At 46.0% G+C, this 17,852-nt stretch overlaps 1 protein-coding gene across 4 annotated transcripts in view; it reads left to right on the top strand.

Moving 5' to 3' along the window:
• Positions 1-17,852, top strand: part of LOC124005537 (BCAS3 microtubule associated cell migration factor-like) — a 368,286-nt gene that overhangs the window by 329,202 nt on the left and 21,232 nt on the right. For all 4 annotated transcript variants that reach the window (XM_046314898.1, XM_046314900.1, XM_046314901.1 and 1 more), the window contains one exon: positions 9,128-9,295. In XM_046314898.1, the coding sequence (XP_046170854.1) occupies positions 9,128-9,295 (168 nt within the window). The remainder of the gene's footprint in view (positions 1-9,127; positions 9,296-17,852) is intronic.

Genomic DNA, 17,852 nt, shown 5'->3' with positions numbered 1-17,852 from the left:
CAAGATGTTCAAACATTCATAGATGACCAGCAGGGTCAGATAATAATAATCACAGTGGTTGTAGAAGGTGCAACAGGTCAGCACCTCGGAGAGGTCTGGGACCAGGTCTGGGACAGGTAGCACGTCCAGTGAACAGGTTAGGGTTCCATAGCCGCAGGCAGAACAGTTGAAATTGGAGCAGCAGCATGACCCGGTGGACTGGGGGCAGCAAGGAGTCATCAGGCCAGGTAGTCCTGAGGCGTGGTCCTTGGGCTCAGGTCCTCCAAGAGAAGAGAGAGAGAAAGAAAGAGAAACGCCTTGTAAAGCGGATTAATGTGCTTACTTTTAAGAAGTTATTTGTTCACTTTAGTTGTGATACAAACCTTATCAAAACATATAGACCTATGGGCTAGGCTACATGAGGTGTGCGACTATGATTCGAAAAAGTCGCAAAAAACAAGGCAGTTTCTTATGCTTGGCATCATTCACAAGTGATAATGTATAATTCACAGAGTGACAGGGTAATATTGTCACCCATCAGACTATTCTTGATTTAATCTTGTCTTTACATATACTAAATAATATATACATGTGAAATTTGTTTTGATTTTGAATGAACCATTGTCATGCACCTGTATCGAAACAGGGGCAGCGGGGGGGAAATACATAAATAGGGAAGGGAGGATGCTTTTCATGTGGTTCATTTTGATGCCACCCAGGTAGGCTATACTCCTGTTGTAAAGATGAACAATGTGCTTAATATTAGGAAAGTTGAGAAGGAAATATAGCAGACTTAGCCTATAGAAAGATCCTCTTTTTAATAGAGACCTTCACTGTGTTTTCTCCGCAGTTTCATAGCCTGCCTATAGAAACATGAGCTCTCATGAAGTGTTTTATTAGATTTTCGGTTACATTTGCCTTGATGTCAGAGGGATTAGCGGGACAATAGTATGCTGAGTACCAGGCAGTTAGCACGTTTGGTAGGCTAGTAATGACCATCAGCATCATCAGCGCTTGGAGAAGCCTAGTTACCGTGACTAAACAGTCACATGGAATTTGACTGCCCTCATGACTCGTGACTGCAGGTGTGGCGGTAATATGGTCACAGTAACAACCCTAGTCAGAAATGTATGTAAACACACTACAGTACAGAGGCGTGTTAGTGTATGTGTGTGTGTATATGTCTCAGAGACTTTGAAGTGGGTAGTGGGTTCGATTCCCGGGACCACCCATACGTAGAATGTATGCACACATGACTGTAAGTCGCTTTGGATAAAAGCGTCTGCTAAATGGCATATATTATTATTATATTATTAAGTCTGTCTGACAGTACCACACTACAGTACAGAGGCGTGTTAGTGTATGTGTGTGTGTATACGTGTCTCAGAGACTTTGAAGTCTGTCTGACAGTACCACACTACAGTACAGAGGTGTGTTAGTGTATGTGTGTGTGTATATGTCTCAGAGACTTTGAAGTCTGTCTGACAGTACCACACTACAGTACAGAGGCGTGTTAGTGTATGTGTTTGTGTATATGTCTCAGAGATTTTGAAGTCTGTCTGACAGTACCACACTACAGTACAGAGGCGTGTTAGTGTATGTGTGTGTGTATACGTGTCTCAGAGATTTTGAAGTCTGTCTGACAGTACCACACTACAGTACAGAGGCGTGTTAGTGTATGTGTTTGTGTATACGTGTCTCAGAGACTTTGAAGTCTGTCTGACAGTACCACACACAGTGCAGAGACCGTCTCACCTATTAAAGGTTTAAGGCTAATCGTGAGCTAGCCATCATTGCGCCTCTGACTCTCCTTTAAACAGGGAGGTGCAAAGTGAAGAGCCTCTGTTTGTGTGTGTGTGCTTACGTGTGTGTGCGCTTACATGTGTCTGTGTGCATGCGTGCATGCTTACGTGTTCTGTGTGATGACTATGTGAGCGCAGCCGCGCATGCGTGTTTATAAGTGTGTGTGTGTGTGTGTGTGTGTGTGTGTGTGTGTGTGTGTGTGTGTGTGTGTGTGTGTGTGTGTGTGTGTGTGTGTGTGTGTGCGTGCGTGCGTGCGTGCGTGCGTGCGTGCGTGCGTGCGGGCGTGAGTCTTTGGCCCCGGGCAAGCCACACTATTGAAAGGATTACTAGTACTCAGTCGACCCAGGAGAGGGGGGGGGGGTAAATGTATTTAAAAGCAGGGCCTAGTGTAATGAAAGAAAGGGTATCTAGTGAAGAGCAAAGAGAGACCTCCTAGCTACCTATCACAGCTGTTAATCCATCTCCATTAACACTAACATGTCGCCCACCACTAAACTACTCTGGCAGGCAGCTCTCCACTCTTTCACTGACTCCTGTTTCCATGGCCCTGCCTGGCCACTGTCACACACACTCTGTCAGACTTGGTTCACAGCGCAAGAGGAAGTGTGTGTGTGTGCGTGTGTGTTTCACAACCACTGTGAGGACAGAGCCTACTGATTAAGACACAGCCGCAACCTCAAGTCTGCCGCCTCACATCCCAGCTAGTCATCACACCAAGACAGCCATACCCTCCCTGCTCCAGGTACAGGCTGCCCAGGTCCAACTCAGAGGGTTAGTCTGTATCTTTCCAAATGTACACCTCTGTCGCCTTCCCTCCGGTCAAATCGTGATTTACGCCATGGCATGTTTGTTAACAGAAGGCATTTGTTTTTCCAACACAAATAACTGCCGTCCCAGAGTCACAACCCTTCGTTTACAGCACTAAGCCTCGTTAGCTCCATCACTCTAATGACACCCCCCTGCAGTAAAGCCTAATTGAATTACTGCTATCAGCTAGCCAACCGTTAGCCTCCCGTCATTAGGCTGTTTAGCAACCAGGTAGCCCAGAGATGATGGCGTGTGGCCGGTTGTTATGCGTTGCGTGCAGTGTGTGTTTGTGTCCAGCTGTGCCATCCAGAGCTGCTGCCCTGTTGTAAAGGTGAACACACTGATTAAGTCTTTAAGGAAACTAGCTTTGGGAGAGATCAGTAGGACCTGATCTTCAGTCGGTGTGGTGGTGAACCAACAGCTGGGAGAGATCAGTAGGACCTGATCTTCAGTCGGTGTGGTGGTGAACCAACAGCTGGGAGAGATCAGTAGGACCTGATCTTCAGTCGGTGTGGTGGTGAACCAACAGCTGGGAGAGATCAGTAGGACCTGATCTTCAGTCGGTGTGGTGGTGAACCAACAGCTGGGAGAGATCAGTAGGACCTGATCTTCAGTCGGTGTGGTGGTGAACCAACAGCTGGGAGAGATCAGTAGGACCTGATCTTCAGTCGGTGTGGTGGTGAACCAACAGCTGGGAGAGATCAGTAGGACCTGATCTTCAGTCGGTGTGGTGGTGAACCAACAGCTGGGAGAGATCAGTAGGACCTGATCTTCAGTCGGTGTGGTGGTGAACCAACAGCTGGGAGAAAACTAATCCAGCCTGGGTTTTAGTTTAACCATGATGAAAAAATGTGTCTGTCCACATCCTCCCTCTGTCTCTTTCTCTCTTCTCTCTGCTATCTTTCTCATCTCTCTTCTCTCTCTCACTCTCTCTCTCCCCTCTGTCTTTTCTCTCTCTCTCCCCTCTCTCTTCTCTCTCTCTCCCCTCTGTCTCTTCTCTCTCTCTCTCCCCTCTCTCTTCTCTCTCTCTCTCTCTCTCTCTCTCTCTCTCTCTCTCTGTCTCTTCTCTCTCTCTCCCCTCTGTCTCTTCTCTCTCCCCTCTCTCTTCTCTCTCTCTCTCTCTCTCTCCCCCTCTGTCTCTTCTCTCTCTCTCCCCTCTGTCTCTTCTCTCTCACTCTCTCTCTCCCCTCTGTCTCTTCTCTCTCCCTCCCCTCTCTCTTCTCTCTCTCTCCCCTCTGTCTCTTCTCTCTCTCTCTCTCTCCCCTCTGTCTCCTCTCTCTCTCTCCCCTCTGTCTCTTCTCTCTCTCTCTCTCTCTCTCTCTCTCTCTCTCTCTCTCTCTCCCCTCTGTCTCTTCTCTCTCCCTCTCTCTCTCTCTCTCTCTCTCTCTCCCCTCTGTCTCTTCTCTCTCTCTCTCTCTCTCTCTCTCTCTCTCTCCCCTCTGTCTCTTCTCTCTCTCTCTCTCTCTCCCCTCTGTCTCTTCTCTCTCTCTCCCCTCTGTCTCTTCTCTCTCTCACTCTCTCTCTCCCCTCTGTCTCTTCTCTCTCCCCTCTGTCTCTTCTCTCTCCCCTCTGTCTCTTCTCTCTCCCCTCTGTCTCTTCTCTCTGTCTCTTCTCTGTCTCTTCTCTCTCTCTCCCCTCTGTCTCTTCTCTCTCTCACTCTCTCTCTCCCCTCTGTCTCTTCTCTCTCTCACTCTCTCTCTCCCCTCTGTCTCTTCTCTCTCTCACTCTCTCTCTCCCCTCTGTCTCTTCTCTCTCTCACCCCTCTGTCTCTTCTCTCTCTCTCTCTCCCCCCTCTGTCTCTTCTCTCTCTCACTCTCTCTCTCCCCTCTGTCTCTTCTCTCTCTCTCCTGTCACTAAAATGCTTGTGAACATCATGTCCTCATGTTTTAGTTGTTCCTAGAACATTGTCAGTGAAAAATGAGAAGAGGGCTGGAGAAGCAAAGCCCCACCCTGCAGAGGAAGAATCCCATCCTGCTGCTCTACACTCACTACGCCCCTCGGTTCCTACTAACCCTGAGGAGTCTGGCTGTTATTTCACTAGCATCATCATGATAATGACCGGAGTGGAGGAGTGGGACTTGCTGTCACATGCTGGAGCATGGAGACATTTTTATTTATTTCACCTTTATTTAACCAGGTAGGCCAGTTGAGAACAGGTTCTCATTTACAACTGCGACCTGGCCAAGATAAAGCACAGCAGTGTGACAAAAACAACAACACAGAGTTACACATGGGATAAACGAGCAGACATCACCCCTGATGCAGGGAGAGAGGGGGGGACTACTGACCATGACAGCTACATATCTGGCTCACCATTCTCTGGGGTTTACATCTATATAGTCCAAAATTGTCCATTTGGCCAGTGTCATGGTGGTTTTGGAATAGTATTTAAAACAACATACTTTGGTGTAATGGTTTCTGTGTTGTGTTTAATGTTTTTGCTCTGTAGTGGTTGATGTGAACCCCAGGGGTGGGTGGGTGGGTGGGTGGGTGTGTGTGACTGTGAGTGAGTGAGAGAGTAATTAGGTCGTACCATTAGGGTCCTGCCATCATGTTAATTGAGACTGATGGGTTAATAGATTTGTGAAGGAAGTCTCCATAGAGCGTCTGAAGTGCTGTGACAGTGAATTCAGGAGGACACAGTGACGCTCACGCAGACACAGCCTAACACAAGGTTGCACACCTCAATTACATGCATTACTTACTCGTTACATACTCAGCCCATGTAAACAAATGAACTAGCTCACGGTTCACATACCAGCATAGTGAGGTCTCAGAAAGATAGGCCACATTTCACAGCATTGCCGGAGGGTTGTTTTAACGGTGGAAAATTCAATTCCACACTGTGGTAAAACATAAAATCAACCGCTTGGTAACCATAATAACATCATGTCACCTTCAAGAGCGCTATTGTGGCACACAGGGCTACTGTTCTCTCTCACACACACACCACAACACCCTACAGGCAGGCTCTTGGCCATGGCTTTGATTGTGGGCCTGCTGGCAAGGGGGGGATCTTTTGAGGAGTCACACACACAGATTCTTTATGAAGTGGTGCAAAGTTATCAGCTTCTCCTGCCTGGCCCGGTGTAGTGTGTGTCTTAACAGCAGATAGCCAAGTGGAGACCTGGTCCTTCCTATCTGTGTGTAAAACCAGGCCTGTCAGTGCAGCCCGTGCAGGCTCTCGCCCCAGCATTAGAGCTTGTCAGTGGGCTGGAGTGTGGCTGAGGCTGGCCAGACCTCCATACACCTAGGGCCTAGATAGCCACTGAACTTAACTCTGAGATCAAAGAGTCCACTGTCGCTGCTCCTTCTGATAACACAGACCCAGTCTGGGCCAGGGGACAAGGTGTCAGGTAGAGAGAACCAAATAACAACCCCCAAATAACAACCAGCAAACAACCACCAGAGAACAAAACGATAGCAACTCTTCTATGATAAAGATCATTCCAGTCTTGTTCTGGTGTTTTTCTCTCTATTTCCTTCTCTGTTTTGCCTTTTTCTTTCCTCTGCTCCATCATGCCTCCTTTTCTGTCAGTCATTGTCTTTCTCAACATCTGCCTTTCTCTCTCTCTTTCCGCTCTGTTTATCAGTCCAGTGGCTCTTAACTTTCCCTAGTTTGATGCCATCCCTCCCATCCACTCGCCCTGCTAGCAGTGTTTTCTAGCGTTAGAGCCGTGACTGGGCCTCATTGCCAAAATCCCGAAGTATCCCTTTAACCAGGGCCATAGTCAGTAGCTGCAGCCTTTGTCCCAGCTACTAAATCTCTTGACTTAATTCAGTGTGTATGTATACTACATACTTAATGAGTATACAGTTGAAGTTGCATACACCTGAGCCAAATACATTTAAACTCAGTTTTTCACAATTCCTGACATTTAATCCGAGCAAAAATTCCCTGTCTTAGGCTAGTTAGGATCACCACTTTATTTTAAGAATGTGAAATGTCAGAAAAGTAGTCGAGAGAGTGATTTATTTCAGCTTTTATTTCTTTCATCACATTCCCAGTGGGTCAAAAGTTTACATACACTCAATTAGTATTTGGTAGCATTGCCTTTAAATTGTTTAACTTGGGTCTAACATTTCGGGTAGCCTTCCACAAGCTTCCCACACTAAGTTGGGTGAATTTTGGCCCATTCCTCCTGACAGAGCTGGTGTAACTGAGTCGGGTTTGTAGACCTCCTTGCTCACACAAGCTTTTTCAGTTCTGCCCACAAATTTCTATAGCATTGAGGCCAGGGCTTTGTGATGGCCACTCCAATATCTTGACTTTGTTGTCCTTAAGCCATTTTGCCACAACTTTGGAAGTATGCTTGGGGTCATTGTCTATTTGGAAGACCAATTTGCTACCAAGCTTTAACTTCTGGTGTCTTGAGATGTTGCTTCAATATATCCACATCATTTTCCTGCCTCGTGATGACATCTATTTTGTGAAGTACACCAGTCCCTCCTGCAGCTAACTGCCCCCACAACATGATGCTGCCACCCCCATGCTTTATGGTTGGGATGGTGTTCTTCGGCTTGCAAGCCTCTCCCTTTTTCCTCCAAACATAACGATGGTCATTATGGCCAAACAGTTCTATATTTGTTTCATCAGACCAGAGGACATTTCTCCAAAAAGTATGATCTTTGTCCCCATGTGCAGTTGCAAACTGTAGTCTGGCTTTTTTATGGCGGTTTTGGAGCAGTGGCTACTTCCTTGCTGAGCGGCCTTTCAGGTTATGTCGATATAGGACTCATTTTACTGTGGATATAGATAATTTTGTACCCGTTTCCTCCAGCATCTTCAATCAATCAATCAAATGTCTTTAAAAAGCCCTTATTACATCAACTGATGTCACAAAGTGCTGTACAGAAACCCAGACTAAAACCCAGACTAAAACCCCAAACAGCAAGCAATGCAGATGTAGAAGCACGGTGGCTAGGAAACACTCCCTAGAAAGGCCAGAACCCAGGAAGAAACCTAGAGAGGAACCAGGCTATAAGGGGTGGCCAGTCCTCTTCTGGCTGTTTCCTCCAGCAGGTCCTTTGCTGTTGTTCTGGGATTGATTTGCATTTTTCTCACCAAAGTATGTTCATATCTAGGAGACAGAATGGGTCTCCTTCCTGAGGGGTATAATGGCTGCGTGGTCCCATGGTGTTTATACTTGCGTACTATTGTTTGTACAGATGAATGTGGTACCTTCAGGCATTTGGAAATTGCTCCCAAGGATTAACCAGACTTGTGGAAGTCTACACATTTTTTTGTAATTTGAATTGGTCCTTGTGTGCAACTTGGTGCATAATCTAGGGGAGCAACATCACACTGCTACACATGCACAAAGTAGATGTCCTAACCGACTTGCCAAAACTATAGTTGGTTAACAAGAAATTTGTGGAGTGGTTGAAAAACTAGTTTTAATGACTCCAACCTAAGTGTATGTAAACTTCTGACTTCAACTATACATACTATTAGTTCATGTTAGTGTACTGTAAACCAATTGTATTCTTTCATTTGAGTGTACTAGCACTTCGCCTGTCTACTGGAAGTTGATGCTGTTGCTATGCAACTTCTTGCTAGCTTGTTAGCATAACAAATAACTAACTAGACATCTTTAACAATGTCCATTGAGAACACACAGCGACTATACCACTTAGATAAGAATAAAGTGAATAATGAAGTCAATACATTTTGGGTAGTTAGGTAGATATAGTTAATATACTGGCAAGTTCGATGTACTAGTAGCCAACTAACGTTAGGTAGCTAGCTAACATACCGGTACATACAAGCAACTGCTATAATGCTATGCAGTTTGTAAGGCTAGCGTTGCTAACTGACAGCCAGCATAAAGTGTAACCTATTTGAAAAGTCATTACTTTTTTATTACGTTGCTCAACATTCTCTTAAAATGTGTCATAATTAGTTAAAGCAATACATTTGTATCCGCTCTTGTCGGACTTTGACTGCATATTCTCCGCCATTTTCTTCAAATCTGAAAATGTTGTGGTACCACGCTCATTTTCTGGAGAATTGCATTATGGACCCTAAAAGCATGGGAATCGTGTCCACTGCATGTGTTCTTCGAATTTTGGGGGAAATGTAGCACGACATCCGGGTACATTTGGCATAATAACTATATCCATACTAAAACCAATAAGCATACTACATACTCAATGTACATCACAAATAGTACAGTTAGTGCGAGTATTCAAACACAGCTTAGGTGTTTGATGGCAGTACTCCACTTGACCATCTGTATGGTTATATGGATTTAGTGTGTGGTTGTGAATGTGGTTGTGTATTTGGACTGACTGTTGTGTATGTGGTTGGACTGACTATGTGTGCAATTGCGAGCATGCCGTTATACTGACTATTAGAAGGTTCTTGCTTGTATTTTGACAGTGTGTATGGTTAAACTGATCAGAGTGCACTTTAACAGATCATATGTAAAATATTTCTACTTTGTGTACCTTAACTGACTATGTTTTGGGTTTCTACTGACTGTGTGTGTGGTTGTGTTGTGCTGACTGTCTCTAAATGGTGGTGTTTGTGTTCCAGGGACGTTTGACCGCAGTGTGACCCTGCTGGAGGTGTGTGGCAGCTGGCCAGAGAGCTTTGGCCTGCGTCACATGAGCTCTGTGGAGTCCACCGAGGAGGGGCTGAGAGAGAGGCTGGCAGACGCCATGTCAGAGTCACCATCCAGAGACATAGTGGGCTCGGCTACCGGTCAGTCATAAACATACACTAACCCATACACAGACACGCACACATAATCTCACACATGCCTTCGGAAGGTTTTCAGACCCCTTGCCTTTTTCCACATTTTGTTACGCTACAGCCTTATTCTAAAACTTGATTGGAGTCCACCTGTGGAAAATCCAATTGATTGGACATGATTTGGAAAGGCATACTCCTGTCTATATAAGGTCCCACAGTTAGTGCATGTCAGAGCAGAAACCAAGCCATGAGGTCGAATTAATTGTCCGTAGAGCTCCGAGGCAGAACTGTGTCAAGGCACAGATCTGGGGAAGGGTACCAAAATATTAATGCAGCATTGAAGGTCCCCAAGAACTCAGTGGCCTCCATCATTCTTAAATGGAAGAAGTTTGGAATCACCAAGACTTCCTAGAGCTGGCCGCTAGGCCAAAGTGAGCAATCGGTGGAGAAGGCTCTTGGTCAGGGAGGTGACCAAGAGACCAATGGTCACCCTGACAGAGCTCTAGAGATCCTCTGTGGAGATGGGAGAACCTTCCAGAAGGACAGCCATCTCTGCAGCAGTTGACCAATCAGGCCTTTATGGTAGCGTGGCCAGACGGACGCCACTCCTCAGTAAAAGGCACATGACGGCCCGCTTTAAGTTTGCCAAAAGACACCTAAAGACTCTCAGACCATGAGAAACAAGATTCTCTGGTCTGATGAAACCAAGATTCAACTCTTTGGCCTGAATGCCAAGTGTCACGTCTAGAGGAAACCTGGCACCATCCCTACGGTGAAGCAAGGTGGTAGCAGCATCATGCTGCCAAAGTCCGGACTTGAACCCGATCTAACGTCTCTGGAGAGAACTGGAAATAGCTGTGCAGCGACACTACCCATCCAACCTGACAGAGCTTGAGAAGATCTGCAGAGAAGAATGGGAGAAACTCCCCAAATACAGATGTGCCAAGCTTGTAGCATCATACCCAAGAATCACTGCCAAAGGTGCTTCAACAAAGTACTGAGTAAAGGGTCTGAATACTTATGTAAATGTGATATATCCGTTTTTATATATATATATATAAATTATTTAAAACTTTTTTTTTAACTGTTTTTTTTTCGCTTTGTCATTATGGGGTATTGTGTGGAAATTGATGAGGAGAAAACATTTTTTGGATACATTTTAGAATAGGTCTGTAACAAGCTAAATGTGTACTTTCCGAAGGCACTGTACATGCGTATATATACTACCGTTCAAAAAGTTGTATTGCTTCTTTAAATCAGAACAACAGTTTTCAGCTTTGCTAACATAATTGCAAAAGGGTTTTCTAATGATCAATTAGCCTTTTAAAATGATAAACTTGGATTAGCTAACACAACATGCCATTGGAACACAGGAGTGATGGTTGCTGATAATAGGCCTCTGTACGCCTATTTAGATATTTCATATAAAATCTGCCGTTTCCAGCTACAATAGTCATATAAACGTTAACAATGTCTACACTGTATTTCTGATCAATTTGATGTTATTTTAATGGACGAAAAATGTGCTTTTCTTTCAAAAACAAGGTCATTTCTAAGTGACCCCAAGCTTTTGAATGGTTGTGTACATGCGCGTGTGCACACAAACACTCATTAATCATTTGTCATCATTAATCATTTAATGGTTTCAATCTTTCCACCAATTTACTGACCATTTATTCTCTCAAGTGAAATGTGATAGTGGTCAACTTCATTTACTTAGCTTTGTGTGAACTTTAATTTACTCTCCTTCAACTGCTACTCTTAATCACGCCTGTTTGGTTTTGCAAAAAGTGTGTGGATGTACACTCGTGTGTGGGCCTGCATGTGTGTGTGTCAGCCTTTCGGACAATCCAAATGTTGAACTCATTTTTAAAGTGGCGATGCTCTTCCTCTCCTGACCAAGAGGTCCTTCAATTTTTATGGGAGGGGTTTCTCTTAGGGAGAGGAGACTGCCACTAGGAGCAGCAAAGAGTCACAAGGCCCTAATGTGTGTTAGCACCAACTACCCCCCCTCCTCTCATCTCCATCTCTCTCAACCTTCTCTCGCTCCCTGTTCTCATCCCTCTCTCTGCAATCCCTCTCTTTCTCTCGCTCTCATTTCCCTTCTATTACAACGTAATGCTGCTTGGACCTATTCATTTACAGAGGCCCCTGCAGCAGCACTAGCAGTCACATGGAATGGACACTCTTTGGGACTCTCTCGCTCGTTCTCTCGCTCTCTCGCTCGTTCTCTCGCTCTCTCCTTCCCGCTATAATTGCTTGTGTCTATGACTCTGCTTGTCATTAGATCAAGGGCCGACTCCTGGACACTTGTAGTCGGCGCTTATCCCTCCATCTTTACGGCTACAGCCCCCTCTAATGCAACGCAAAATTAATTACTGATCATATTGCATCCAATCTACCCCCATTTTTCGCTGCCTTGGGCCCTCCTATAAACAGGAACTTAAAACCCTTTCCTGAGGGAGACATAGAGGAATGGGCTAAATATTGTTTGGAGGGGGTCAACTGGAGCTGGATCTGAGACATGCACATCCATTCTGTCTGACTGTGAATCCCCAAACGACACCCTATTCCTTTTCTGGTGCACTACTTTTGACCAGAGGCCTATGGGCCCTACTATATGGAATAGGGTACCGTTTGGGATGTGGCCTGTGTCTTTGTGTGGCAGTGGCACCAAGCTTCAAGCAGGGAATAACTGGGACGTAATGGAGGCTAATCTAATAGGGACGTCTGGTTGATGGCTGACTGTAATGTAGAGAAAGTGTATGTGTGTTAAGTTCATAGAGAGAGAGGCCTTTGATGGGCAGGGCCAGATGGTGTATAGCTTAGAGAGTGTCTCCATGTGCAGGGCCCAGTTCCCCTTTCCCCATCCTTAGACATACTGTACGCCCCATTGACATAGACCTGAAGGATTCACTCATACACACATTATCTCTCTGTCCGGCTTTCTCTCACTCACACACTCACTCTCACACACACACACAGGCCCCATTGGCAAAGACATGAAGGATTCACTCATACACACATTATCACACACACACACACACACACACACACACACACACACACACACACACACACACACACACACACACACACACACACACACACACACACACACACACACACACACACACACACACACACACACACACACACACACACACACACACACAGAGAGAGAGAATTGGAATGCTGGATGATGTAACAAATCACCCTCTTTGACATTTCTCCCTCAACACACAACCACACACACACACACACTCAGGCTCACGCTCAGAACAAAGCCTGCAGTCACACAGATTGAGTTCTCACGCAGAGCCAGAGACCTACTGTCGCCAGCCAGGGGCAGGTGACACAGATAGAGAGATGGATAGATGAAGAGAGAGAGGGAGATAAGGAGGTGGGGCAGGAAGCCCTGACTCCTGAACATACTCTTCCAGGAATTAGTTTTGTCCAAGTAACAATGTTGGAGATGTGATTTTGCTTAATGCTGCCAACCCAACATGAATTCCATTGAAGCCGTGTGAAGGACCCCTCTCTTAGCCCAGCGCAGTTTAGTATATTCCAGCCCTCGTCTACTCTCAGCCCAACCCCAGTATATCATAACCCAGCCTTTGTCCTCAGACAGTGTCAGGCCAGTGTTTCTGGAAGCCACGTTCAGGATCTAGCCCTGACCTATGAGCCATTGTAATGGAACTGGTATCTACTGTGTGTCAGACATGCAACTACCTCTGTCAACCAGTCGTCACATGTTAACGCTAATATTTACAGTATAGCATTATCAGCATCCAAGGCCCCAACGATTTGAGACCGTTCTGAGGGCAAAGGGGGGTGCAACTCAATAAAGGGAAGGTGTTCTTAATGTTTTGTACACTCAGTGTGCGTGTGCTCTGTGTTCATAACAGTGTGTGTGACCCTCCAAACCCAGGAAGTATGTGACTCGCCTCCAGGCCCTGTGTATACCAGGTCCTTGTGTTCTAAGTAATTTATCACATTGTTGGATGGCAGTCCACATAAGTTTATGATTGAATGAATTAGGTCTACTGCCGTGTGCTATTGGAGGGATTTGGCCGGTTGATTCCACCTTCTTGCGTGTTGGTTTTGGAGGAGCTCCACCTCCCATCTGATGTTATCGTGGTACAGAAAACATTGCCTCTGCCATCACATGGAGCACTGGGTTTTTGTCTATATGTACATTACCGTGTGGGTGTCTGTCTCACTGTCTGTCTCACTGTCTCACTGTGTGTCTCACTGTGTGTCTCACTGTCTGTCTCACTGTCTGTCTCACTGTCTGTCTCACTGTCTGTCTCACTGTCTCACTGTGTGTCTCTCTGTCTCACTGTGTGTCTCACTGTGTGTCTCACTGTGTGTCTCACTGTGTGTCTCACTGTGTGTCTCACTGTCTGTCTCACTGTCTGTCTCACTGTCTCACTGTCTGTCTCACTGTCTGTCTCACTGTCTGTCTCACTGTCTGTCTCACTGTCTGTCTCACTGTCTGTCTCACTGTGTGTCTCACTGTCTCACTGTGTCTCACTGTCTGTCTCACTGTCTGTCTCACTGTCTCACTGTCTGTCTCACTGTCTGTCTCACTGTATGTCTCACTGTGTGTCTCACTGTCTGTCTCACTGTGTGTCTCACTGTCTGTCTCACTGTCTGTCTCACTGTCTGTCTCACTGTGTGTCTCACTGTGTGTCTTACTGTCTGTCTCACTGTGTGTCTCACTGTCTGTCTCACTGTCTCACTGTGTGTCTCACTGTCTGTCTCACTGTCTCACTGTGTGTCTCACTGTCTCACTGTCTGTCTCACTGTCTGTCTCACTGTATGTCTCACTGTCTGTCTCACTGTATGTCTCACTGTGTGTCTCACTGTGTGTCTCACTGTGTGTCTCACTGTGTGTCTCACTGTGTGTCTCACTGTCTGTCTCACTGTGTGTCTCACTGTCTGTCTCATTGTGTGTCTCACTGTCTGTCTCACTGTCTGTCTCACTGTGTGTGTGTCAGTGTGTATCAGTGTGTGTCTTACTGTTTGTCTCACTGTGTGTCTCAGTGTGTGTCTCACTGTGTGTCTCAGTGTGTGTCTCACTGTGTGTCTCAGTGTGTGTCTCACTGTGTGTCTCACTGTGTGTGTGTCTCACTATGTGTGTGTGTCTGTGTGTCTTACTGTTTGTCTCACTGTGTGTCTCACTGTCTGTCTCACTGTCTGTCTCACTGTCTGTCTCACTGTGTGTGTGTCACTGTGTGTGTCACTGTGTGTCTCACTGTGTGTCTCACTGTGTGTCTCACTGTGTGTCTCAGTGTCTGTCTCAGTGTCTGTCTCACTGTCTGTCTCACTGTGTGTGTGTGTCACTGTCTTTCTCACAGTCTGTCTCACTGTCTGTCTCACTGTGTGTCTCACTGTGTGTGTGTCACTGTCTGTCTCAGTGTGTGTCTCAGTGTCTGTCTCACTGTCTGTCTCACTGTCTGTCTCACTGTGTGTCTCACTGTCTGTCTCACTGTCTGTCTCACTGTCTGTCTCACTGTGTGTCTCACTGTCTGTCTCACTGTCTGTCTCACTGTCTGTCTCACTGTGTGTCTTATTGTTTGTCTCACTGTGTGTCTCAGTGTGTGTCTCACTGTGTGTCTCAGTGTGTGTCTCACTGTGTGTCTCACTGTGTGTGTGTCTCACTGTGTGTCTCACTATGTGTCTCACTGTGTGTGTGTCAGGGTGTCTCACTGTGTGTCTTACTGTTTGTCTCACTGTGTTTCTCAGTGTGTGTCTCACTGTCTGTCTCACTGTGTGTTTCACTGTGTGTGTGTCACTGTGTGTGTCACTGTGTATCTCACTGTGCGTCTCACTGTGTCTCACTGTGCGTCTCAGTGTCTGTCTCAGTGTCTGTCTCACTGTCTGTCTCACTGTGTGTCTCACTGTGTGTCTCACTGTGTGTCTCACTGTCTGTCTCACTGTGTGTCTCACTGTCTGTCTCACTGTCTGTCTCACTGTCTGTCTCACTGTGTGTCTCAGTGTGTGTCTCACTGTGTGTGTGTCTCACTGTGTGTCTCACTATGTGTCTTACTGTGTGTGTGTCTCACTGTGTGTCTCACTGTGTGTCTTACTGTTTGTCTCACTGTGTTTCTCACTGTCTGTCTCACTGTGTGTCTCACTGTGTGTGTCACTGTGTGTGTGTATCTCACTGTGTGTCTCACTGTGTGTCTCACTGTGTGTCTCACTGTGCGTCTCAGTGTCTGTCTCACTGTCTGTCTCACTGTGTGTGTGTGTCACTGTCTGTCTCACTGTCTGTCTCACTGTGTGTCTCACTGTGTGTGTGTCACTGTCTGTCTCAGTGTGTGTCTCACTGTCTGTCTCACTGTCTGTCTCACTGTGTGTGTGTTAGTGTGTGTCTTACTGTGTGTCTCACTGTGTGGTTTGGAAGAAAGCAAGCAGTTGATGTAATCTGTTGGTGTGGAGTGAGGATTTCCTCCCTACCAAAGAGAGTGGTACGTTCCAGTGTGTTTGGGGACCTGTCAGGGGAACTATGAAGTTAGGTCTATGGGTCCCACTTAGGAACAGACAGAGTGTGTTAGAAGGGCAGAGGGCCTTTCTATCTATACACATTTTTGCCACACACATAAACACCTCTTTTGCATTCTGCTTTTCAATCTGATCTTAATGTAATACTCTTTACTCCCTGAATTTCTAGAAAGAGTTCACTTATTGCATGTGAACGTGAATGTTCCTCTTGGGGCCAGTATATGTGAGTCATTTCATGAAGTCAGTTTCATAATGTCTGATGAATTGGGTATATTAAGGCACGTGGCTAGAATGTAGACTCCAACCCTCCTGTTAGCACTGTGAAAACCTCTATTGTTCCCTACTGTAGTCTGGTGATGACGCTCCTATCTCCTGTTTGACTTGGACAGCCTCTTGTAGCCATTTGCAGAAACTACCAGGTCGTTTATGTGACTGACTTTCCTTTCTACCAAGTCTTGTTTTAACACACAGATATCCATCACAAGACCAACATTACACACCACAGCAGACCACCACACAAACACACACACACACACCACAGCAGACCACCACACAAACACACACACACACGCCACAGCAGACCACCACACAATACACACCACACAGACCACCACAGACCACCAGCAGACCACCAACACACACACACACCACAGCAGACCACAACACAAACACACACACACACACACACGCTACAGCAGACCACCACACACACACACCACAGCAGACCACCACACACACACACACACACCACAGAAGACCACCACACACACACACACACACACCACAGCACACCACAGCAGACCACCACACACACACACACACCACAGCAGACCACCACACACACACACACAACACATACACACACACACACACAGCACACACACACACACACACACACACACACACACACACACACACACACACACACACACACACACACACACACACACACACACACACACACACACACACACACACACACACACACACACACACACACACAGCAGACCACCGCATTATCCAGATATGGTAGGAGGTCCCACTTCCCCAATCAATCATTACTCCCTTCTGGTTCCAGTATACACACACACATGCAGGGTTATATACACACACACATGCAGGGTTATATACACACACACATGCAGGGTTATATACACACACACATGCAGGGTTATATACACACACACATGCAGGGTTATATACACACACACATGCAGGGTTATATACACACACACATGCAGGGTTATATACACACACACATGCAGGGTTATATACACACACACATGCAGGGTTATATACACACACACATGCAGGGTTATATACACACACACATGCAGGGTTATATACACACACACATGCAGGGTTATATACACACACACATGCAGGGTTATATACACACACACATGCAGGGTTATATACACACACACATGCAGGGTTATATACACACACACATGCAGGGTTATATACACACACACATGCAGGGTTATATACACACACACATGCAGGGTTATATACACACACACATGCAGGGTTATATACACACACACATGCAGGGTTATATACACACACACATGCAGGGTTATATACACACACACATGCAGGGTTATATACACACACACATGCAGGGTTATATACACACACACATGCAGGGTTATATACACACACACATGCAGGGTTATATACACACACACATGCAGGGTTATATACACACACACATGCAGGGTTATATACACACACACATGCAGGGTTATATACACACACACATGCAGGGTTATATACACACACACATGCAGGGTTATATACACACACACATGCAGGGTTATATACACACACACATGCAGGGTTATATACACACACACATGCAGGGTTATATACACACACACATGCAGGGTTATATACACACACACATGCAGGGTTATATACACACACACATGCAGGGTTATATAGGGTTATACACACACATGCAGGGTTATATACACACACACATGCAGGGTTATATACACACACACATGCAGGGTTATATACACACACACATGCAGGGTTATACACACACATG

The sequence above is a fragment of the Oncorhynchus gorbuscha genome, linkage group LG19, assembly GCF_021184085.1.
Source record: "Oncorhynchus gorbuscha isolate QuinsamMale2020 ecotype Even-year linkage group LG19, OgorEven_v1.0, whole genome shotgun sequence".
NCBI classification, from domain to species: domain Eukaryota; kingdom Metazoa; phylum Chordata; class Actinopteri; order Salmoniformes; family Salmonidae; genus Oncorhynchus; species Oncorhynchus gorbuscha.
The sequence above is the reverse complement of the archived record's forward strand: the minus strand, read 5'-3'. Positions and strand labels throughout refer to the sequence as shown.